Here is a 25,256-nt window from a genome sequence, read left to right as displayed (position 1 = left end):
CATCCTTTATTCAAGATGGTATCTCATGTTTTATTTGAAAGGTCATGCCATTCAAAAGGATATAAGGCTTATTAGCTAAATTAGCCTTTTTCTCTCCTGTTCTCCTGAATTTAGTACTTAGAAAATAAGAACATACTTAAATCTAGATTTCAGCTTAGGGTAATCTAAATTTGGAAATTGTGTCTCAGTTTCAAGATGTTTCATTTGTTATTTTAAAAGAAAGAACTTCTTGCCTTTAAAAAAATTTTTCTTAGATTCCAAAGTCTTTCTGAAATACTCAAGATGGAATGTAAAGCAGAAATGGTGACACCACTAGTGACTAATCCTGGACACGTGTGTATCACTGACACAAACCTGTATTTCCAGCCTCTTAATGGATATCCTGTAAGTAAAAATGAGTATCCCATTACTGAAATTCTTATTCAGTGATCCTTAAATAGTATAGCTTTAATTCTTTACCATTCAGTCATTTTGAAGAATTTAACCCTTAAGTGCATAAGGCAGGCACTGAGCTAAAGAGCTAGTGATACAAACAACAACAGCAACAACAAAGACTGTTTCTGCTCTCAAGGAGCTTAAGGGGTGGTGGGAAAGGTATCCTACTGGGACATATTGGTAAAGTCCAGAGAGTTAGAAGTTCAGCTGGGAGAATGTAGCATACCTTGTCTAGGGTCTTCTCCAAATTGGAGGCCTCTGCAAGAAACTCACTGATGGGAGAAGGGAGGCAGTATGGTGGAAGGATGGGAAGGTCCCAGGAGCTAAGGGAAGTTTCAGGGTAAGAATATCAAATGCTCTCTAAAGGCATGCCATAGCACCATATTCCAGGAAGCAGGGGATAGAGTATGGAAAGGGCAAGATATATTATTAACCATAGAGGAAGAGTAGGTAATGGAGTTAAAAAATCCCCCTCCAAAGAAAATAATTTATAGGTTTATTCTATAGCAATCATTTATTAAGTTTCTGCTATCTTCTAGATACTGTGGGTTAGGCATTAAAGAACAAAGCTTTTTAAAAAATGAAACAGTCCCTGACCTTGGGGAGCTTACATTCTAATTGGAAGAACTCACTAGATTTTCTTGGGTAATAGCACTTGATTTGTCTTTTAAGGCAAAGCTTCTTAAACTGTGGGTCGTGACTGCATATGGGGTCACATAACAATGTGGGGGTTGCAAAAAATTTGGCAACAGTAAAGGTTATATGTACTTATTTTATATACCTATCTTCCCAGAGTCTTGTAAAAATGTCTCCAAAGAAAAGGTGTTGCAATTGGGAAAAATTTAAGAAGCCCTCTTTTAAGAAATGCTTAAGAGAGAAAATGAACATTTACTTCATATACAGCATATACTGAATATTTATATATTGTAGGTGTATATGGGTGTAATTTTGTTCTTTTCCCCCTCCTTTATTACTAGATTTAATTCAGTTCCAAAAGAGGTATATTAATTTCTTTACCCACTTCATCCTAAGGACCATGCAAAATAGGATTCTTGAGGCTGACAGGTAGAATTACTGTTACAGAAGAAAAACAATTCCTTCCTTTCCAGATTTACTAATAATAGTCTTTGGCTGTTGGTTCCAGTTTCTGCTAGACCAGAAGTGGAGTTGGCAAGAGAAATTCAGGTTTCTAAACTGAAACTTGTTAAGATGTTTAGCATATCAAGATCTGGCCCTTTTAAAGTACATTAAAGAACAAGATTCCTAAAATGCTCTGATAATGCATTCAGGTTGGCTTGGCAAAGGAAGCTGGAGGAGTTAAAAGTGCTCTCAGCCTTGGAAAACTCTGGAAATTTTCCATTCTCTCTTGGAATTCCACTGAACCACTTAGGGTTTTTCCAATTGGAAGGTAGTGCTATTAAAATTATGTCCACTAGGTGGTAGGACAAGCTAGCCAAGACTTCTAGCCAAGCTTAGTCATGATCACATGGCTTTGGGCTTTCTTTAATGTTCTAACAAATTGTCTTTTGGCAGTTACAGTTCAAAGAATTAAGGCAGAATCTTTCTGTGAAGTAAGCATGATAACCTGGGCCAGAAGCCCAGTAAAGTATTAACTCCTTCTAAAATTCCTTGTATAAACCTCCATCACAGTGATTCCTAAGCTGTAGCTTTAGATTTACTAAGTTTTGCCTGGTAGATTTCAGTGTTTTGTTGTTATCATGAGCCCCTTTGCTACCCTATCACCATTCTGTGATTTGCCACAGGACAGGGTAATATAATTTGGAGTCAAAGGATCTGGGTTTAAATCCTGGCTCTCTTCTTTACTACTTGTCTGACATTAGTTAACTATCCTCTCTGGGCCTTAGTTTTCATGCCTTATAATAAAGGAGTTGGACTACATAACTTCTAAGGCCCTTTCCAACTCTGAAGTCCTGTGGTCCATTGGTAAGGGAGAGTACAACAGTGTACTTTCCTCCACCTTAGGGCAAACTGTTGCATACCTTAACTTCTCATAATCACCAGGGACTTTACTTTTGAGGTCTTCTTCACCATCTTCTCTCTCTCTCTCTCTCTCTCTCTCTCTCTCTCTCTCTCTCTCTCTCTCTCTCTCTCCTTTCTTCCCCCACCCCCAGTGATTCAAGTCTTTAAAAAAATAAAAAGTAACTCCTCCTTATAAATTTTTTTTTTAAAGTTTAATTTGATCTTTGGTAGAGCTAATTAGGAAGTAAAGGGGGACTCCATAAAGATAAAAAGAATGTTGAGAACTTATTTCTTCCTTCCTTGTGGTTGCGGTAGAATTTAGTTTTATTTATCAGAAGATATAAATCTCTACTTATTATTTTTTAAAGTTATCAGATGACTGTCTTAAAGAATAGGAACACCCAAGAAATACTTAGTTTCTTGCTTAAATGTGCCAGCATTTTGATATTTGATATTTCTCTTACAGAAACCTGTAGTCCAAATAACACTTCAGGATGTGCGCCGGATTTACAAAAGGAGACATGGCCTCATGCCTCTGGTGAGTAAAAGCATATCATTGATTTCTTCTGGATTAATAGTTTTCATTTCCTGAACTAATGAAAGAGAGTAGTACAGAGGACAGAGGGATAGATTTATAATTAAGAAGACCTGGGTTCAAGGCCCACCTCTGACTATAATTTATGGATAGATTGCAAACTGTCAATACAGATAGTTTTCACACTGACAAAATTAAATCACAGGTTATTTATGGAATGACATATCTTGAGCTTACAAATAAATAAAGAATAAAATAAACATTTCTGAAAAATGTGAACATACTTTTCTTTGGCAAATAATAGACTCACAAATCTAGCTTCTGTTTCTTTTAGGTGAGATGTACTAATTGATATACTGTGGTAAAGTGGCTCTGAACTTTACAAATACTCACTGAAATTAATATTTTCATATACAAAGACAAATATAAAAGGAGGATTGTATATGAAACTTTGACTCTCTAAGCCATATCATTTATTTTTTAAATGTATATGTAAGTTCAGTATTTTTCAAAGCTACCTTTCTTGTCTGTGCTTCCTTCTGAACATCCTTCTGTTCTTTTCTGTGCATTTGTGTTTATGTCTTCCCTCCCCTTAATTAAAAAAAAGAATAAGAAAGCCATACAACAACAAAGCATAGTTAAGCAAAGCATGAGGCCTGAAAATGGGTGTCTGTTTACCTTGAGTGCATCATCTTTATGTCAAAGGACGAACAATGCGCTTTATTATAAATCTTCTGGAGTCATTGTTGGTCATTGCTTTGATCAGAATTCTAAGCCTTTTAAAGTTGTTTTTCTTTCTAATATTGTTATTATAGAAATTGTTCTAGTTCTCTTCATTTTGTTCTGCATCAATTCATACATGTCTTCCCAAGGTTTTCTGAAATGGTCTCTTTTATATTTTCTTTGATTGTAATAATACTCCATTATGGTTTTTTTGGTTTGTTTTTTGTTGTTGTTGTGTTTTTTTTTTTTTTGGTGAGGCAATTGGGGTTAAGTGACTTGCCCAGGATCACACAGCTAGTAAGTGTCAAATGTCTGAGATCGGATTTGAACTCAGGTCCTCCTGAATTCAGGGTCGGTGCTTTTTCCACTGTGCCACCTAGCTGTCCCTCCATTATGTTTTTATACCACAATGTTTTTAGCCATTCCCCACAGTTGATGGGCACTCCCTTAGTTTCCAGTTCTTTGCTTTTTCCCCTCTTTTAAATTCTACTTTAGGATTCATCCTTTGAAGTTTAAAGTTTTTTTGCACATGAGTACTTACTCCTCTGTATCTTAATCCCTCTGCACTCCCATTCTTGCGGTGTGTGTGTGCATGTTCCTTTGTTCACCCTTCTTTGGTTCAGGTACAGGCAAGGTTCATCTGATGCCTTCTCTTGTCACCCTTTCTTCCATATTTGAATACTTTTCTTCTCATGCAACTCAGTAGTAAGTTCCACTCCATTTTTCACTTATCTATATTTGTGGCTTGCTTTTTAGCTTTTTTTTTTTTCTTTCCTCTCTTTAAACCATCAGATCAGAACCAACCTACGCCCTAGGTCTTACTTTGTCTTATATTTGTTTTATTTAATTCTCTCAATGTCCTTTGAAGATGTTAATGTTTCAAAGGCATACTTGTTTCCTCTCCCTTTAGAATATTCTCTCATAGAGCCACTAATTTCTGTTTAGGATAGTTTGAATTTTTTTTTGATAGTTTGATTTTCAAGGAGTCCATTACTACTTTCTGTTCTAAGCTATTTGTTTCTAATTCTTTCTTCCACGGTTTTTAATTTCACTTTAAAAAATCTCTTGCTTTGTTTCTTCTAGGTATTAATGTAGTCCTTGTAGAAAATCCATATTTTTTTCCCTTTGAGATTCTTCTAACAGTTATGAAATTGCTCCATTCTTCTAGATTAACTTATTCTATATCTCTGTATCTATCATCATTTTTTATAGTGATGTGTCTTTTTCATTTACTCGTATCCCTTGCCTTAGTTCTTGAATTGGGGCTTTGTGCCAGGGCCACCATTCTACTCCTTGCTCTACTTTTGGTTGTGTGTGTGTGTGTGTGTGTGTGTGTGTGTGTGTGTGTGTGTGGTTTTTTTTGTGTGTGTTATTTTTGTGTTTTGTTTTGATTTTTTTGTGAGGCAATTGGGATTAAGTGACTTGCCCAGGGTCACACAGCTAGTAAGTGTCAAGTGCCTGAGGCCGGATTTGAACTCAGGTCCTCCTGCATCCAGGGCCAGTGCTCTATCCACTGCATCACCTAGCTGCCCCTATACTTGGTTTTGACCTGGGTTCCTGAGATTATCTCTACCTCTTCAGTTGTGTCTAGGCGAAGAGCAGTAGTAGGCTTTAAGACCCTAAAGTTCAGATTGTTTAATCTTTAGGACCTTTGATAGTATCTCAGGACAGAGTGCTGTGGTCCTCAGAGCCCTTGGACTAGGATGTCCTGGTTGTTGCTGTTCCTAGTACTGCCAGTACTGTGGATTACCAGCTACACTGGAGTTTTTTGTGGGGTGCCTTCACTGTTCGTTTTTCTGAATATAGAATCTTATAGACTAAAAGTGCCTATAATTGGATTAAGAGGCTTCTATCTTGTTTGTCTGCACTGACTCTGAATTTTCTAGTAGCCCTCATTTCCTATTGGCTGTGGACCTTTGGCTGAATTTTTATGTAGTTCTGGCATTGATGAAGTCACTCACTGTAGTTTTTGTACAAGTGAATCTTTTGATCTTGATTCAGTCTGGTGGAGTTTTTAGGGTTTTTGTTGGTTCATGGGAGTTGGGTTGCTGGCCTCTGCTAAAGCTCCTCTCTTAGCCAGAAGTTCCCCTGATTCCTTCTTTCTAAAAGGGCTACTCCCAAGTAGTTAGGAAGATGGCCTTGTCTCATAGCTCTAGGCACACATATGGGATTCTTGCATCAACTTGTGACCTTGAATGGAATAGAATTAAATTAAGTCCCTCATTTTTTACTCAATAATATGTATCACTCGATCCCACCATTCTCTTTTAGTGTATAGCTAGGTATGAAAATAAAAGTAGGGAGATAATGGTGAGTTATTGTGTGTCTTATATGCATGTACTACTTTCCATTAGCACTACTAATAGAATAAGTACAGTAATCCCAAACAGAACATGATCCCCAAATCACACTACTAAGATTCAGTTTGTATACATTTACTTTTCTGTTCCAGAACCGTGAACTTTCCTGTCTTATCCCAAATGGAGAGAGAGATCCAGCTAGCAGTAGGGCAGCTGATAATGAGGCAGCAGATAATCTACTTGAATATAATTAAAATGTAATTGTGGTTTATTTACATGGTTAATTTAAAATCATTTTCTTGGTACTATATTAAGTTACCATGTAGCTTATAGGAGATGTAAAGTACCATAGTGTTTCCAAAAAGGAGTAGATGCACAATATTATATTATTTAAATTTAAAAATAAATAGTAAGACCTAATTTTGGTTCCTGTTTTATACATGATACTATATTCTAAGCATGAGGCATATTTACAACACTTAGTTTAATGGTCCTTAAGCTCACTCATATATATATAAAAATTTGTGTATAAATATATATAAAATACCCCCACATTTGTAAAATGCAAAATGTAAATTTAAAAATTGACATTTTTATGATATATTTTGAATTTGGTTATTAAATGAATTTCACTGGTTTTAATTTCTTTCTCTGACTTTGTAGGGTCTGGAAGTGTTTTGCACAGAAGATGACTTGTGTTCTGACATCTACTTAAAGTTCTATGAATCTCAAGATAGAGATGAACTCTATTTCTATATTGCAACATATTTAGGTTTGATGTTAACTTCTTACTGTGTTCTTACTAGCCTGAATGGATTTAGCCTTATTGCTTCAGTAGCTTGGTCAGTGAGTAAGAGGAATTTAACATCTGACATTACATCTGGCTGGTTTTATTTATTTCTCCTAAATTGAGAGTTCGTAACCTTAGATTCATAAACTTAAAAAAAATATATATTTTGATAACTATGTCACCATAATCCTATGTACTTTATTTTATTCACTTAAAAAAATTATTCTGAGAAGAGGTCCATAGGCTGACAAAGGAGATCATGACACACAAAAGGTTAAAAATTCCTGTTCTGAATAAGAACCATAGTTGATTTACTTTTTATCTAGGATAACAGATTGAGCAACATGAACGCAAAGATGTATTAATTTTTTTCTTCACAGCTTCATGTACTTCACTTCCTTACTAGAGAGTATTTATATAATTCTTGATAAGTTCACTTTTTTTTTTTTGTAAGGCAATTGGGGTTAAGTGACTTGCCCAGGGTCACACAGCTAGTAAGTGTCAAGTGTCTGAGGCTGGATTTGAACTCAGGTCCTCCTGACTCCAGGGCCGGTGCTCTATCCACTGTGCCACCTAGCTGCCCTGACTTTAATTTTTAAAGTAGGTTATTATGAAGCTACAGCAAGAAAAATTTCCCTATTGCTATATTAACTGCAACTCATATTTTGCTTCATAATGTGATTAAAGTGTGTTGATAAATCATAGATTTTGATTATTGATTATAGTAACAATTATATATCTTTAAAAAAGGAAACTTGGGAATTATTTAGTACAGATGAAATGTTCATTCTAAATAATAGCATCTATGTAGCACTTTAAGGTTTACAAAATGCCTTACAAATATTACCTCAGTTGATCCTTAGAACAGTCCTGAGAAGTAGATGCCATTATTATCTCCATTTTACAGATGAGGAAACGGAGGCAGACAGAGGTCCAGTGACTCGCCACAGTCACATAGCTAGTAAGTGTCAGAGGTAGAGTTTAACTTGAGGTTTGCTGTCTCCAGGCCCAGCACTCCCTCCACTAGACCATCCAGCGTTCCTTGGACTAGTTTCATTTTTCTGGATTAATGACTTCTTCCTTCCTACCCATAAGAAGTCACTCATTCTCCTCAATTCTATGTCTATGAAACCCAAAACAAGACTGCCTATTAGTTCAGCTTTCAAAAGATAGGCCTATTTATTTGTATGCCTTAGGTAAATTATTTTTATATAGTGAATTACCAGAGGGTAAGCATTATAGCCAGGTCCTGATTAGTGTGAATATTGAATCCCCTGCCATGGTCTAATTGTAGTTTTCATAAAAGAAGAGCAAACTGGGTCTTTTATTGATATGGTCCTAATTGAGTTTAGTATGTCTTCATATGTAGTGGGCTAATTTGTAAGGTAGAATTAAGTATATACTCCTTTAGAAGCAAAGAATTCCCCTCAAGCAATTTATTTCTAAAAATGCAACCCAACTCTTTTTGTTTTCATGTGTAAACTCTTCAGGTTAACTCTGAATGCATTAATTTAACTAATAGCATAAATTTCCTTACACCTCCTGCTTTCTAAATTTTCATTTTATTTTTTCTTAATGTAACCAAAATGTTATCAAGAAACCACAATGGTCATAATGAGTCATGCTTTTTTTTAGTCACCAAATTAGGACTCTCCCCCCATTCCCTCCAAAACAAACGTGGAGACCTCCCTTTTTTCTAAGCTTATTGTTCAGTTAACTCAAAGATGGGAGAAGATGTTGGGCAATTAAAGTGTTTGGGTTTAAGAAATCAATCCTGGTAGCTATTTGAGAAAATTAGAAAATAAACTTTGAAATTGCTAGGCTTTGTGCCACATAGATTAGAAGTAAAAAACATAAATTAGAAGTAAAGAAACATATTCTAACAAATGAATCAAGTAACTGGGCATGGAATAATGTCAACAGTAACTTGAAGGGTGTGGTGGTATAGGTCTGTGGTCTGTGCTACTGGGGAGGGTTAGCCTGGTGCCTTGAACTTGAGTCCTGAGCTTCATTAGAACTGAAGTTAATTGAATTCCCTCACTAGGTTTGGCACCAAAATAATGAGTTCCCAAATTAGAGCCCACCAGATTGTGTAAGAAGGCCTCAAACAGAGCAGGTCAAAGCTTATGTCTTTAGCAGCAGTGGTGTCAAGGCCATATTTGGCTGCTGTACTTCAAGCTGGGGTGAGATAGGGAGAACACTGCCCCGACCCCCCAACCCCCGCCATAAATAAATAAAATAACTCAAAAGTAAATTTGCTAAAGATGGAAAATCCAGTGAATTTATCCCAAATTCAGGGTCTAGTTGTTTATTGGTATAATGTTATTTTTTTTTTGGTGAGGGTTTTTTTTAAATATATTTTTTTCATATTAACTTTCCATAGTCTTTATACCATTTGGTGAAAGATCATTTTCAACCTTCCAGCATATTTCTCTCAAATGAACAGCCTTGTTTTCATCCTACTGCCTCTTGTACAAACAAGATGTAGTCATTGGCAAAGAATCAAGTTTCCCTCTTCCAAGTTTGAAAGAAAACAAGGAAAGAAGGTTTTTTAAAAATGTTTTTGTATTAAAAGAACCCTATTATCAAATGCCAGAGGTAATTTGACGCTTCCTCAGAGGCTAGTTGGGTAGGATTCTTTGCCAGCTATGTGTTGACTTAATTTTATGAGTAATGCAAGTTGAGTTCCTTTGTGGGAACCCTAAAATGTTTGGCATGTTATAAGAACTTCACTAATATTTAAGAGAGACAGTTTTGGAGCAATTTATAATTTATAAGGAGAAGACAAAAATGGTGACATTAAATGAATTAGCCTAACTTTAAATTCCTGTATTGGTTGCACCAGTTGGCCCATTAAATGGAAACAAATGCTTTGCCTCCCTCCCAGTGGTATTTTTTCTTCTCTCTTTAGAAAACCACATTACAGAACATACTGCGGAAAGTTACATGTTGCAGTGGCAGCGGGGGCACATCTCTAATTATCAGTATCTTCTGCACCTCAACAACCTAGCTGATCGAAGCTGTAATGACCTCTCCCAGTATCCTGTCTTTCCATGGATAATAAATGACTATTTCAGCGCAGAATTAGGTAAATGGCATACATATATTCAGATGATAACTGGTGTAACACTCGAAGGTTTGTGAGAGAGGCGGGATGATGTGCTGGATAGCTACCTGGTCATCCTTAGAATCAGGAAGATCTGACCCCAAATTATGCCTCTCACACGCACTAGTGGGGATAATCTCAACACTGAGAGTTTTCCTATATAGATGAAATCACATGTCACATATCAACACCACCGCCCCACCCCTGCCCTTCCCCCAAAAGTGATAAAAGATGTGCAAAGTTCTTTACAGATACTAATAAGGAAGCAGTTGTCTTTATCTTTTTTTTTTTTTTTAGTGAGGCAATTGGGGTTAAGTGACTTGCCCAGGGTCACACAGCTAATAAGTGTTAAGTGTCTGAGGCCAGATTTGAACTCAGGTACTCCTGAGTCCAGGGCCGATGCTCTATCCACTGCACCACCTAGCTGCCCCTGTCTTTATCTTTTAAAAAAGAAAAATGAATTCTTTTGGGGAATCGTGTTGATGATGTGTTGTCTTCATTTTCAACTTCTGATTGCTATCTTAAGAAATGAACACTCATTGGCCACATTTCGGGATCTTAGATTAAGAGCTGGAGTGGAACTTGGTGATCATCTAGTCCAACCCTCCTTACTTTAGAGGTATATTTTACTTAGTTGGTAAACACTTACTGAGCGCCTTTATCGTGGTAGGCACTTGGCTAGGTACTACATTTTACTCCTGGTTCTAGCCCAATCCTCAAGGCCAGGCTCTGGGGAGCCAGCCTCTGTGGGGCACCTGAGGCAGAGACAGGAGTCCTGATGTGCCAGGCAAGTCAAACTGCAACCACCACATTGACCTCCATCTGCCCTCAGATGCTGATGGAGTCAGCCCAAGACCTCGAACCCTGTAGCCTTGATTGCAGGTATGCTTCTAGCCCAGTGGGAAATGGTTTAACACAAGAAACTGATAGGATTTTATTAGTGGAAATAACATTTAAAAAGAAGTATCACCACCTGTGTTGCCAAGGCTCCCTAAGGATCATGGGGCCTTCATCTGACTCAGTGCTGAAACCCCCCTTGTGTGAGCTTCCAAAGAGCAGTGGTTGTCTTACTTTTCTGTTTGTATCTCCAGCGCTTGGCATAGTGCTTTGCACATAGTAAGCACTTAATAAATGCTTCTTTAATTTATCCAAAGATAGAGATGCTTAGATCCTCAGTGTCAGGGTCTCAAAACTGGCAACATGATAATAGATTTCTTTGCACTTTATTGTGATGCAGTAGAAAGAGCATAGGATATCTAGTTCCAGGACCTGAATTCTATGCCTGCCAAACCACTTAACCCCTTTTTGGCCTCATTTTCTTTATCTGTAAAGTGAGAGGGCTAGATGACCTCTAAGGTCCATGCCAACTCAAAGTCCATCATTTAGTATATGTTAGTTGCTTGGAGGCTTTTAATATCTACTGGTTTATTGTTTGAAAAACAAAACCAAAACACGTTACCAGAGCAATGTTTTAATGTCTCATTATGGCCTAGAAGTGACCTTGGGGACTTAAGCACAAACTCTGACGACATGTCCTACAAATCTAGAAAGATGTCAAAGATGAGCTGTCACTGAACTTATCCATGGTGGTAATAACCTAGCTAGATTTAGAGGGACTCATCATCAAAAGGCAAGCCTTCAAAGGGTATTTTTTTTTTTTTTGGTGGAGGTGGTAGAATTTGCATCACCACATCTCTTGAAAACTGTTTATTAAGGTGTGAAGAAGCTATAGCTGGTGCCACTGGAATAATGAGTTACCCATATTGAATAAAAGTACTTTTTTCTTTTGAAATAAATTAAAAATCATTTTCTTGCAGATTCTTCAAAACACAAATGATACATGGAGTTCTGCTCTACCTATAAGTGGGAAATGTTGACTCATCACTTCAGTTGTTCATTTTTACAGTGACAGTTAACGTTAACAACCTCTGTATGAGGACCTATTTCGAAATGATAAAGTCATGTCCCCATTCTTCCCTCATAGTTTAAATTGAAGTTGTGAAACAAGGCAAAGCAACTTGTAGTTAGGAAATTCATTCTCTTGTTTCAGTTGGAAAGCACTTTTTGTTTCAATTGGGCCATCAAATTTTTCACTGGATGGTTTTTATCAGTCTCTAGGATGTTATTAATATTTAGAGGCCCCACACTTGAATGAATGTTCATAACTTACTATAGGAGAAATTATGATTGCTTTCTTCTTTCCTCTGTGCCATCTCAATGACCAGTGAAAATATTTTCGTTTCATTTCAACGGATATTTAACATTATGTTGACCCAAAATTAGGATATTGCCTCTTTTGGGGGGGGGGGGTGGCAATGAGGGTTAAGTGACTTCCCCAGGGTCACACAGCTAGTAAGTGTCAAGTGTCTGAGGCTGGATTTGAACTCAGGTCCTCCTGAATCCAGGGCTGGTGCTTTATCCACTTTGCCACCTAGCTGCCCTAGGATATTGCTTCTTTTTCTAGAACCTGGGAAAGTTGGAGGGGGAGATGGAGGGGGGTGGGGGGGTGGGATAGATTGATTTGGTTTCTTTAGTAGATGTACTACAGAAATAGCAGTAGATTTTTTTGTGTATTGTGTTTTTTAGATTTGTCAAATCCTGAAACCTTCCGGGATCTTAGTAAACCAATAGGCGCATTGAATAAGGAAAGGCTAGAAAGATTATTGGTAAGTTGAACCATGATGTCTTTATTCATTCAGATTCCTTGAGCTATTTCCTCTAGTGACCAAGGCATATTTACTTTCCAAATAATAAGTAAGAAATGTGAGAATGATCAGGGAGAGTAAATACTACGAAGTTATTCCCTTCGGTCCTCCATAACCTCATTTACTCCAGCATTTCTGCTCATTCTACTACCAGATGGACCCCAAGAGAGTCAGTAGTCCGATTTTGTTGAATCATTCTTTTTAAGTCTGACTCTTTGTGATCCCATTTGGGCTTTACTTGGCAGAGATACTGGAGTAGTTTGCCCTTTCCTTCTCAAGCTCATTTTGCAGATGAGGAAACTGAGACAAACAGGATTAAGTGACTAGCCCAGGGTCACACAGCTAGTACATGTCTGAGGCCAGATTTAAAGATGTCTTCCTGACTCCAGGCCTGACATTCTATCTACTACACCACCTAGCTGCCCAGTCTAATAAAGAAATAAACTTAGATACTTCAGTGGATCTGTGATCTCATCTGATTTGGAAACTGTATGAAGACGCAGATTGCAACCCCTTGTGTAAATTTCATACATCCCCTCCTGGAAGTTCATCCCAGAGGGTTCATCCAGCCTGCTGGAGGCCTTCCTAGAGCTCTACCTGCCGTCCCTCACTTGCCATGTCACTAGCCTGTCTTTTCTTTCTGTTGTACAAATCTTTGGGATAAGTCACAGTCAGCTCTGTGTGCTTTTCCATTGCCCTCAGTGTGATATCCAGCTTAAGTTCAAACTGATCTTAAATAACCACAAATCTTGGGTATTGTAGAAGTTGCATTCTATATAAAGTAACTGCATGTCCCTTTAGATAAGGAAAACAACAATATTGGTTTCCACCAGTATTTCTTAGTAATATTTGCATATTTATCCTTGAATATTCCCTCCCTCCCCTCATATTTTGAGAAATAAATCAGGAAAAATTGTTTTCCTTCTTACCTTATGTCTCCACTATGTCTTTAGCCACCTTTAGCATATCAGATATCTTTGAGGCACATTATCCCCAATTTCATTTTCTTTGTGTGCATAGGAGCTACTTCTTTTTTATTGCTAAAAAAACCCAATGTTTTCTTTCATATGCTATAGATACGCTACCAGGAAATGCCAGAGCCAAAATTTATGTATGGAAGTCATTACTCTTCCCCAGGCTATGTGCTCTTTTATCTTGTTAGAATTGGTAAGATTCGTTTTTCTGGCCTCCTACTTTTGATGTTTTGATGCACTTGGATGCCAAATGACTGTGATCGAACTTGGTTCTTTGACTTTTCTTTCCAGCCCCAGAGCATATGCTTTGCCTTCAGAATGGAAGATTTGATCATGCAGACCGAATGTTCAATAGGTTTGTCTTAAATTATCCCCCTTATATATTTTTGAGGTGTGACATTAAAACAGACTTTATTTTCCAGTATTGAATAACGTGAAGCATTAAGATACCAAAATTCTGAATCTTTCTTGGTGACCCTTAATTGTATTATTATATTTAGTATTGCAGAAACTTGGAAAAACTGCTTGGATGGTGCAACTGATTTTAAAGAGGTCAGTAAGAAAGAAAGCTGATGATTCACCATGTACATGGTTTCTGACTAATGGCCCTTTATAGTGTTTGCTGTTTGTTTTTTCCCCATAAAACTTTCAGCTGATTCCAGAATTCTATGGTGATGATTTCAGCTTCTTAGTCAATAGTCTGAAGTTGGATTTGGGGAAGAGGCAAGGAGGCAAGATGGTTGATGATGTACAGCTACCACCATGGGCATCAGGTAAATGAGATCAGCAGAGTCCTGGGAAGCTTTGCTGTTCAGAATAATTGATCTCTTTTGTTATTTAGAGTATTCGTGAATGAAAATAAAACACTCCTCAAAGGGTACATTAGAGAAGGGAATCCTATTTAGGACCTAAAGTCTCTCATGTTTCTAGAACAAACAAAGGAGGCTTCATAGTTTGAGAAGGTTGAATTTTGTGAAAATAATTCTTGCTCATCATTTTTGTGTTTTTAATATGATGTGAATGAAAATAAAATCTTGTTAGGGGTTTGTCTGTCTTTTGTCTGTACATAAAACAGACGATAGATCTGATTGGATGAGAAGGAAATTGAGAAAAGAATTGAGACTCCAGGATCAATTGTCCTATTCACTTTGTTCTAATAGGTCCTGAAGACTTTCTTCAGAAAAGTAAAGAAGCATTAGAAAGCAATTATGTGTCAGAGCATCTTCATGAATGGATTGATCTAATATTTGGCTACAAGCAAAAAGGAAATGAAGCCATTGGAGCCCATAATAGTATGTAACAAGTCCATTGAAATGCCTTTCATATCATTTGTTGAAAAAAATCCAACAGTGATTAAACAGCCCCTTTTTGCAGAACCTCATGGTAGGTGCTAAGGATATAAAACCAAAAGCCAAACGAGTCCTTGCCCTTAAAGAGCTTGCATTCCACTTTAGGGATACAAAATGAATACAAACAATTAAATAACACAGTAAGTTAAGAAGGGAGCAATGTGTGTGGAGGAAGAGGTCAGGGGAGTTAACTTGAGTTGATTCTTGAAGGAAGAGTAGGATTATGAGAGGGAGAGGTGAGGAAAGAGTGCATTTCAGGTAAAGAAGGTAGTCTGTCCAAATGTATAGTGATGGGAGATGGGCATCAAGTTCATGGAATATACAGTAGTCCAGTTTGGTAAGGGGAAATCACGTGAGATGAATGGAAAAGTAGATTGGAGCCAGATTGTGAAGGTCCCTCAATGCCTGGCTGAAAAGTTTAGATTGTATCTTAGAGAAAATAGGGAGTCACTGAAGTTTTTAGGAAAAAGAACCAAAAATGTAGATTGGAAAGAATCAGATCTCTATGAATATTTTATTCAAGGGAAAAATTATTGGAACTAAACTACATGCTAATTAACAGCAAGAGAAAATTCAACATTATTGAATCCAAAATTCAACAAAATTTGAATACAACTAGAGAACCTTAGCTTTGTAACCCTAAGAGGCTTCATATGTTTTGTTTTGTTTTGTTTTGTTTTTTTGGTGAGGCAATCGGGGTTAAGTGACTTGCCCAGGGTCACACAGCTAGTAAGTGTCAAGTATCCGAGGCCGTATTTGAACTCAGGTCTTCCTGAATCCAGGGCCAGTGCTCTATCCACTGCGCCACCTAGTTGCCCCCGCTTCATATGATTTTAATACTTTCATCTTGTTTGTATTCTCTCCTCCCCAGCTGTTCAGCAACTCCAATTATAACTCAATCAAACATAGTAGCAAAGAACTTGGATTCCTCTAGAGACCTATTAGCGTCTGCTTTTAATTGAACTGAAAGTGACTATTTGTATTCTCTTTAGATTTACTTTTTCTCTCCTCAAAAATTCTGGGGTAGGGAGAGGTGGGGAGAGAAATGAAGAGGTGTGGGATAGAAGAAATGAGAGCCACTCAGTCCAGTTTGCTGACATGACTATAGACTGCAATACCATTACCATTCAGGCTATAGTTCAAGTCCCTTAATGAGAAAATAATACATTTCTTTTTTCTTTTTTTTTTTTTTTTTAGTGAGGCAGTTGGGGTTAAGTGACTTGCCCAGGGTCACACAGCTAGTAAGTGTTAAGTGTCTGAGGCTGGATTTGAACTCAGATACTCCTGACTCCAGGGCCGGTGCTCTATCCACTGCGCCACCTAGCTGCCCCAAAATAATACATTCTTGATGACTGAGAAATAGCACTAAAGCAACAGGTTATCTAGGCTGTTGATTTAATTCTTTTTCTGAAAGTATTTGCTATTTTGGGGGGTCTGCTATGAGTATAGTTTACAAAAATAAAAATCAGAAATCTAGGTTCTCTGAAAATTAGGTTTTAAAGTCTTTAGCCTCTTGGGGCAGCTAGGTGGAGCAGTGGATAGAGCACCGGCCCTGGAGAGTACCTGAGTTCAAATCTGGCCTCAGACACATGACCCTTACTAGCTGTGTGACCCTGGGCAAGTCACTTAACCCCAATTGCCTCACTTAAAAAAAAAGTCTTTAGCCTCTTGACCTCTTAGTTTTGAGCATGTGGTTATATTACATGTTATGTAAATTTACACATTTTCAGTTAAACATTATGTCTCTTCTTTCAGTATTTCATCCCCTCACCTATGAAGGAGGTGTCGACTTGAACAGGTACTGAAATGGCTGAGTTTTTTAAATGTCTCTTTTCTGGCATGAGGAATGCGATGCTCTTACATGTTACTCTTTTAAATGTACTATTCACTAAAGTTAAAGCAATTTTAGTGAGTCATATTTGATGACACATTGTGTACAATGATTAATTACGTCTTATGTGTAGTGTGCTATACTGGATACGGCAGCAGATCCAAAATAAATATGGCTTCAGTGTGCTTAGAGTTCAATGTACAGTAGGGGTGATATATAAAAAATAGAATACAAATCATAATAAATACAACATGCTGTGCTGTCAGATGAGCAAAGAAATCACTAGCAGGTAAGAGATATACAGGTAACCTGTCTTGCTGCCACTACTTATTATCTTATCTAAATTGGGGTTTTTTAAGAAACTCGTAATAGCTCCCAAAATTGTTTGTGTTTTACCTAAAAGTATAGAGGATCCTGATGAGAAAGTAGCTATGCTGACCCAAATCTTGGAATTCGGGCAGACACCAAAACAACTATTTGTGATACCTCATCCTCGAAGAATCACCCCAAAGATTAAAAGCTTGTCACAACCCTCCAGTCAGAGTGCTTCCTTAGCAGAGTCTCCAGGTAAATTTTATAGAGAACTCATGTACTTCCCTTTGGCTCCTTTTCATAATCTAGACTTTTAGAAGTGCGGATTGGATAAGAAGTGAGCTTTTGTGTTGTTCAGAGTAGGTTTTTTGTTTTTTTAATTGTCTCTACCAACTTAATGCTGGTCTTATAAATCATGAACAGCTGTTGGTTTGTCAGTGTCCATAGAGAAATCCAATTACTTTTATTTGGGGTATTATTCTTTTAGCACAGGTGAGATTCCTTTGTGCTTCATGAATGTAGTTCCTTCTCTTTTTCTTTGGTTCCTTTGTCCAGCAAACTTAGTTTTGGGTCCTGGTTCCTCTCTTCCCCATATTTACAGCCCCTGGCTATGACATTTTTTGGCTGGTAGAATCTCCCCCATGCAGCCTGAAATGAACTCAGCAACAACTGACATTCCATTCCTTCTTGTGGGTCAAGAGACACAATCATTTTACTCAATAAATAATTATTAAGTGTGCCCAGCACTGTGGTAAGTGTTACATAAGTAACCTTCTTATGTTCCTTCTTTCTCATTTCCTAGAATATTTTTCAGGCACATTCAAGGTATATAGATTGCAAATACCACACTGCCCTTTCACAGATTTCTCTTATATTTTTTCAGTAATATCTAGTGAATTTTGTTGTTCTTCATGAGCCTATAAAGCTCTTAAAATGTCAAGTTTTACAGTTATACATAGGATTACTTGATGGTGATATTTACACATTGATGTTTAGTCATTTTCTCAGTAACCACTATCATGTGATCCTACTACCTAAAACTAATTATTTTAGAAAGTTGAGTGTCTCCAACCCATCAGGGAAGCAAAAATAAAGAGACTGCCAACTTAATGTAACAGGAATCCAGAGGAAAAGTGAATAAACAAACAAAGGCAGCTAGTAATCAAAAAACTTAAAAAAGTCCTTTATAGGATCATCAGGCTAGATCTGAAAAGGACTAGTGTCACAAAATCCAGGTTTTTTACTTTACACATGAGGAAGTTGAGGAAGGTTAAGTGATTTGTCCAGAGTTGCATAGTTTCTCAGATCTTCCTGACTTCAGATCCGTTGTATTCAATAAATCATGCTGCCTTGGAAATTCAACCAGACATGGCTGTGTGCAAGAAAATACTGTTGGCTATGAAATGGATTCTTGAGAAATTTACCTCATATTTTTCATTTCAATTCAAATAAAAGATTTTTCAAGTACCTATAGTGTTGATGTATTGGAGAAGATACAACGTTTAGAGAAAACAGCCCTTGTCCTTATCAAACATACAGATTAGTAGAGGAATATGACAGATTATTTATTGTGTGTTATAATTTGTGTAAATGCATTAGAGGGGTGTAAAAGTGCTGTGTGAATTCTGAAGTTAGAGAATGGAAAGATCAGGAAAGCTTTCATGGAACAGGTGATAAGTTTGAGTTAGTTTTTAAAGACTAGGTAGGAATTCAGCAGATAAAGGGCAGAGGAGACCATTTTTTATTCAGTGAACAGCATATATAAAGGCACTGAATCAATAGTAGATGAAGACTTATGGAGTGATGACTAGTCAAGCTTTGCTGGAGTACAGACTACATGAAAGCTGCATGAGGTAAGACATCAGATTGTAGTTAGCCTTATATGCTAAGGTAAAGAGGGCAGACTTTACTAAGTCAGGAATCAAGAGCCACTAAAGGACTTTGAGCAAAACTTGACCAAACAAACAAGTAAATATTCGTCTGGCCATGATGTGATCGGATGGATTGAAAGAGGTAGAGCAAGGGTGGGGAGGGGGGACAGGTCTTTTAGAAAGCTGTTGCAGTGGTCCAGATGCATGATGGTGAAGTTCTGTACAAGGATGGTAGCAGTTGGAACAAAAGGGACGGGGTGGTTGGGAGAGATACAATGGGAGTGAACAATTAAAAAGAGTTTGTGACTAGTTGGATGTGTGAGGAGAGGGAAGAGTCAAAGATAACACCCATTTCTGGAGTATGAGAAGCAGGCATTTGATAGAAATAGAGAAGTCAGAAAAGGAGGAAGAGATTTTGGGGAAAATATAATAAGCTCGCTTTGGTGCAGGTTGAATTTTCAGATGTTACCTCAGAGATGTCCTGTAAACAGCTTCAGATACAAGGTTTGTCTCTTAGAGGTCAGGGCTGTGGATAAAGATTTTTAAATGATTCATGTAGAGGTAATAGTTGAAGCCATCTGTAGAAATGAATGAGATTGCCAAGGGAGAGAGATAGGAGGTGGCTGAGGACAGAATCTTAGTGAAAGCTATCTCAAGAGGTTAGGAGGAAGACAGAAATTAGAGGGGAAGGAAGAAAACCTAGAGGAGTAAGAGCGAGATGGCCGATAGTAGCAAATGCTTCAGACAGGTCAAGGAAAATGAATGTTGGGGGGGGGGGAAGACCTTTGAATTTGAAGGTTAGCAAATGTAAGAGACAACATTCCTAACCCAGTGATAAAAGCTGAAAAAATCCAGTCTTCACAGGATATGATCCAGGAATTTAGAACTTGGTCACATTGTTGCTTATATTTCCCCCTGGGAATTGCAATAATAAAGTATTGTGAGAGATAACAGGTGTATTTAGAGCCATTAAGGATTTGGGGAGTGGAGTGGGGTAGGGGAAGTAGTTGGTTTTTTTAGTTATTACTAACTTGGCAATAACTTAGTCTCTCTAGGTGAAGAGTCATTTGAAGATCTGACTGAGGAAAGCAGAACACTTGCCTGGAGTAACATCACCAAACTGAAACTTCATGAGAACTATAAAATTCACAAAGAGTAAGAATCTTAATTTGAATATTGGCCAGCTGGTGGACTTTTCAAAAGTTAGGATGTTGAAGCCTATGTTGTTAACCTCTTCCCATGTTCATCTGAATGAAGAAAAGCTATCATTCCATCCCCAAGATATGTGTGGTGATCCAGGGTAAAGGTCTTTGAAACGTGATCCTGACTCCATTTTTTGGATTACCGTGCTGAATGCTGAGAGGATTTTAGAACTTAGTTCTACCATCTCATTGTATAGTTGAAAAAATTGAGACCCAGAGAGATGTGATATACTTACATAGGTAAATCAGTGGAAGAGTAAGTATTAGAACCTACAATTCTCAGGCAAGAAGCCGCACACTGTCAGGAAACTGGGTCCTAATGCTTGTCACTGCCTAGCTATGTCACATTGGGCAAGTCACTTAAACCCCACAGCCTCAGTTTTCTTACTTTTCTAAAAAATGGCTTAAACTAGATTATCTTTCAGGACTTTTCCAGCTCTAACATTCTTTGATGTTTAGGTTCCCAAGTACTTTCCTGCTTTCAGTGAGAGGAGGTGTGGGAAAGGGAATTAAAGTATGTTGTTATGTCTTAGACCCCACACCTAGATGTCAAGGCTTCCACCTTGACCCATATGTGGTAATCATCCATTATTATTATAACCATAAATTTAGAGTTGGAAAGGATCTTAGAAATAATCAAATGCAACTCCCTCATTTTACAGATGAGGAAACTGAAATCCAGGAGTTAAATGACTTGCCCAAGGTCATAGAGGTTACAGTAAGTGGCTTGTCCAGGATTTTAACCCAGGCCTTCTGGATTAAAATCCTTTTCCACTTCTCTATCCTTCTCTCAGTCCCTCTAGATATGTGTTTAGGAATTATGATTATCACTTTTCAGGGGAGGAAGAAAGTAGGAGAAGGAAGCTATAGTGCTGGCCTTTGCTGAATAGTAATTGTGGGTGGCAGACTTTATACTGTGTTCGTAAGTCTCATCAGGAATGCTTTAAGATTGATTTTCTACTAGGAGTTCGTATGATCAATGCAGGAGGCATCTTAGGCATTGGGAACTTTAGGTTGTTGGATATTTCATCAGAATTCCTTTATTGAATGCGTTTGTAGCCGGTGAACTCAAGAGCATTCATTGGTTTTACCAAGACTGGAGATGTTTGCACACACAGGATAGATGTTCCATGGCCATAGCCTGTAATCCTGTGGCTCTCTTATCTGCCTCAAATGGATGCCATTCATTGGAGTGCACAAATGTTACCATTGCCAGAGAAATGATTGAGAGGAGAAAGGCCAATGGCCATGGGTAAAGTGTCATCTTAAACGCAGTAGCTCTGTGTTATTTTATTCCAAGCAGATGACAATGCAAATGTAATCAACCTTTCAAAGAACATGTGGAAACACAGGCAACTGTACAGACACCTACAACATTGTAGAACTGTAGGATAGCAAGTCTAGTGGCAAATTCGCATACTTATTCATTTCAGTTCAGTAGGGTAGGAAAAATTTCCCACTTCCTGCTTAGGAAAGATAGTGTGGAGAAAGTAGAACTAGGTGAATGATTGTTTGAATGCAGCTAGCTTCGTGTCTTGGAAGAGAAATGTTTCCTAGCCTTAGAATACTTGTAGAGCAAAAGGATACAAGCTGTCATGGGGTAATTGAGCAACCATTAGTAAATTTGCCTGGGACAAAAGAGTTGGGCATCCAAAAAGAAGAGTAAAGGTTAGGGAGGCGTAAGCAGGACATAGGGGAGCAAGCAGGACATAGGGGAGCAAGCAGGACAGGGTAAAACCCTTACAAATATGGATGATAACTGATCTGTAAAATTGTTTTTAAACAGGGCAATTACTGGAATAGCAGTCTCTTATAATGGGTCTTCAGTCTTCACAACATCTCAAGGTTCGTCTCATGATGTAAAAATGGAGAGGTGAATCCCAACAACATAACTAAACCTGAAATTCAGTTTTCCCAACTCTTACTCCATTACATGGGGAGCAGAGAACACAAGTCTCAGAGGACTATTTTCTGTACTGCTTTGCCATAGACCTGAGTTGAGCTGACAAGCAGAAATTCCTACACATTCTTTGTTTTTCTGATTTAACTTAGATCTCTGCTTTTTGTTTAAAAACAGTTTCTTGAGCCATACGTGGTAATTATCCATTATTAGCTTGCAACTTAGTTATAAACTCTTGGGTCTAGAAGCAGAAGGGACCTCAGAGGCAATTTTACAGAGGAGGTTACTGGGGCCTAGAGAAAATGACTTACTCAAGATCACCCAGAGAGTAAGCGCACTCAAGCCTTTTCATCTGTCCCATTTAATTTGTTAATTTTTGGGGACAGCTTCTGGAGCATTCCCTCTCTACCAAAATCAGTCAGCCAGGAAGAATGGAAGGCTGTTAGGAATGAAATCATGAAGACAAAAATAAACAATTCTTACAAAAAGGAAGGAGGGAAGTTGTTTAAAGAGCGTGCTGTCCATCTGTTGTCATTATCATTTATACCTGGTATACTTTAGTGTGCTTTAGTAGATAGATGACCAGATTTTTTTGTGTGTGTGTGGGGCAGTGAGGGTTAAGTGACTTGCCCAAGGTCACACGGCTAGTCAGTGTCAAGTGTCTGAGGTCAGATTTGAACTCAGGTCTTCCTGAATCCAGGGCCGGTGCTCTATCCACTGCACCACTTAGCTGCCCTTATACTGGTATATTTTAACAAGATTACTGAAATACTCTGAAATAGCTAGTTAATAGGTACATTTTTTTAAAAATTACATTATATAATTTTACCATCTCTAAGATGTACTGAGGTAAGAAAATATATATGTGAGCACCTCTGCTTTCCATGGTATCTTGATTTTATCTGTTCTTTTAGATTTTTGGAAAGTTAATTTTAAGAAAGATACTTTTAATTAAGCAACCTATTTTTTGGCTCTCTCCCCTGTTAAACATTATTTCTGTTCCCCACTAATCCAGAAACTTACACTTTTCTACCAAACACTATCAAGTAAGCCAATATACTGCTATTAGATCATTTTTAGCACATTGTTTTATCATTCATAATTTTTTTGGTTCCTCTTAGATGCACAAAAATGCCTACTTCAGCTATTCAAAAGCAAATTCCCACAGAGGACAGACGTGATTATAAAGCCAGTCAAAGGAAGTTAAACACTGATTTTTCACTAGGCTCCTTTAGTCTTCCAAGTTATACAAAGGCTGTTCTTATGAGAGAAGGAAGCAGTGATCTTTTGCCAGGATTTCATTCATTTGTGTTTTGCTATAACCCCAGTCTTTATACTGTCAAAGGCATCTTTAAATAAGGCCTTGTTTGTATCCTTAGCTGAGATAGTCTGACACAGTTAGTTTGAGATCCTTCTTTTAATCTTTGCATGAGCTTGTAAATTTTGACATTCCTTGCTCTAAGCTCTTGAATCTTAAAGTTTAGCTAAGTATTATTATGCTTTTTTGATTTGTCAGTAAGATATATACAAATTGAAAACTTTTATTTTTTTATTTCCTCCTTTTAAAAAAAATCCACTGGGGCAGCTAGGTGGCGCAGTGGATAGAGCACCAGCCCTGGAGTCAGGAGTACCTGAGTTCAAATCCAGCCTCAGACACTTAACACTTACTAGCTGTGTGACCCTGGGCAAGTCACTTAACCCCAATTGCCTCCCCCCCCCCCCAAAAAAAAATCCACATTACTGATCTGTACATTCCTAATACACCCTGAACAGTCAGTTATTATTTTCATTGTTGAATGTGTTTGAGTATGGGGAAGTAGTAGTCAGTCTGGTAGCTCAGATTCAAGATTGAAACAAAAATATAATATTTTTCCATCTAACAGTGAGCAAAAGAAAGTTTACTTAGTCACAGCAGGTGGAATATTTAGTAAGGATGTAGCCATCCTGTGGTCTGGTTGGTATAATGCTGGAATTTTGCTCAGAAACCTCAGGGAACAAGTCTTAAGGACATTTTCAGTACCCTTTAAACTATCTTAGCCTATTTGGGATAGGACTTGAAGAAAAGCTGGCCAGGCCCACATAGCAGGGAACCCTGATAACTAATCTTCTTGCCACAGGGAAAAGCCCAGGAAAAACCATATATTAGGTTAACTCCTATATTCATCTTTGACATTATCACCTCTATTACACAGTAAAAATTTTTGATCATAAGAAAACTGTCTTCTAGATAATTATAGAAAGAAAATTATAGTTTTGTTTGCCTTACTGCCTCTTTGTTTATCTTGTTACGTTTCATTAATTACTAAATATAACATATATAATCCTGAAAGAACCAAAGGATTGTGGTTTGAATTCTAAAAGTAAACCATGTTAAAAGCATGGTTGGAGTGCCTGTGAGCTGGCATCTGGACCCTGTGGTGGAAGGTCTACTGTCCATATCCATAACTCTCAGCCACCCTAAAGTGGTTGTAAAGCACAGTAAGGATTTCTGTCTTCTTCAGTATTGTCATGATCTATAACTTCATTGTTCTGGGTGGATACTCCTTCCACCATGACAGTTTGCAGCTGCTTTTTAACTTTGTATATGGCCTTTGAGAGTTCCCATGAATGAAAAATTTCTCAGCCTGTGGCCAGCATTGGCGCTGAGTTCTGAAGGTCAGTACACTTCTCTAGGGACAGCAGCTCTGTAGTCCATTGACAGACCCATCTTTGAAGCCTGGTTGGCCTTTGTTTTCCACTGGGATAACCTCAGAGAACCCAGGGTCTCCTCAGGGCCATAATGAAGCATCCAGGTAGGACAGATGGAAGGCTTGACAGTAGCTTCATGGAAGGAATTCACTGTCTGTTTACAGTGCATTTCATTGTTTTGTTTGAAATTAGTGTCAGAGAAGTTCCTACATTATACAAAATATGTAAATGCTTTCAAAGAATTTCAATATGGTTATTTTCTTAATAGTTCCATTTAAGTTATAGCATATAGAACAAAATACAAAGACTACAGTATTCTCACAACTTTGATGTTGTGTGTTTTGATGTTAAAGTTTTATGTATAAGTCTCAAATACTGCATGTGCCAAAGGTCAGAGAGGTGGGGTAGCGGTATAAAAAAAGATATAAATTGATTTGAGAAATATTTAAAAGTTTGTGATAAGAAAATAAGTTAGAAGCTAGAATAATATATGCCTCTGAATGATTTTCCTTTAGGAAATTAGTGGTACCTTTAATTAGGGCTCCCTTCCCAAGA

At 37.6% G+C, this 25,256-nt stretch overlaps 1 protein-coding gene across 2 annotated transcripts in view; it reads left to right on the top strand.

The window, feature by feature from the left end:
• NSMAF (neutral sphingomyelinase activation associated factor) overlaps positions 1-25,256 on the top strand; it is a 75,412-nt gene that overhangs the window by 36,070 nt on the left and 14,086 nt on the right. Inside the window, exons 10-24 of one of the 2 annotated variants that reach the window (XM_043972893.1) lie at positions 255-384; positions 2,882-2,953; positions 6,637-6,745; positions 7,671-7,724; positions 9,675-9,851; positions 12,456-12,535; positions 13,651-13,741; positions 13,840-13,903; positions 14,049-14,100; positions 14,201-14,321; positions 14,709-14,840; positions 16,653-16,695; positions 17,132-17,295; positions 19,958-20,066; positions 21,900-21,958. In XM_043972893.1, coding sequence (XP_043828828.1) covers positions 255-384; positions 2,882-2,953; positions 6,637-6,745; positions 7,671-7,724; positions 9,675-9,851; positions 12,456-12,535; positions 13,651-13,741; positions 13,840-13,903; positions 14,049-14,100; positions 14,201-14,321; positions 14,709-14,840; positions 16,653-16,695; positions 17,132-17,295; positions 19,958-20,066; positions 21,900-21,958 — 1,457 coding nt within the window. The remainder of the gene's footprint in view (positions 1-254; positions 385-2,881; positions 2,954-6,636; positions 6,746-7,670; positions 7,725-9,674; positions 9,852-12,455; positions 12,536-13,650; positions 13,742-13,839; positions 13,904-14,048; positions 14,101-14,200; positions 14,322-14,708; positions 14,841-16,652; positions 16,696-17,131; positions 17,296-19,957; positions 20,067-21,899; positions 21,959-25,256) is intronic. The other variant, XM_043972900.1, reaches the window with a different exon arrangement.

Source organism: Dromiciops gliroides, chromosome 1 (assembly GCF_019393635.1).
Source record: "Dromiciops gliroides isolate mDroGli1 chromosome 1, mDroGli1.pri, whole genome shotgun sequence".
Lineage (NCBI taxonomy): Eukaryota > Metazoa > Chordata > Mammalia > Microbiotheria > Microbiotheriidae > Dromiciops > Dromiciops gliroides.
This window is presented reverse-complemented; position numbering and strand designations above follow the sequence as displayed.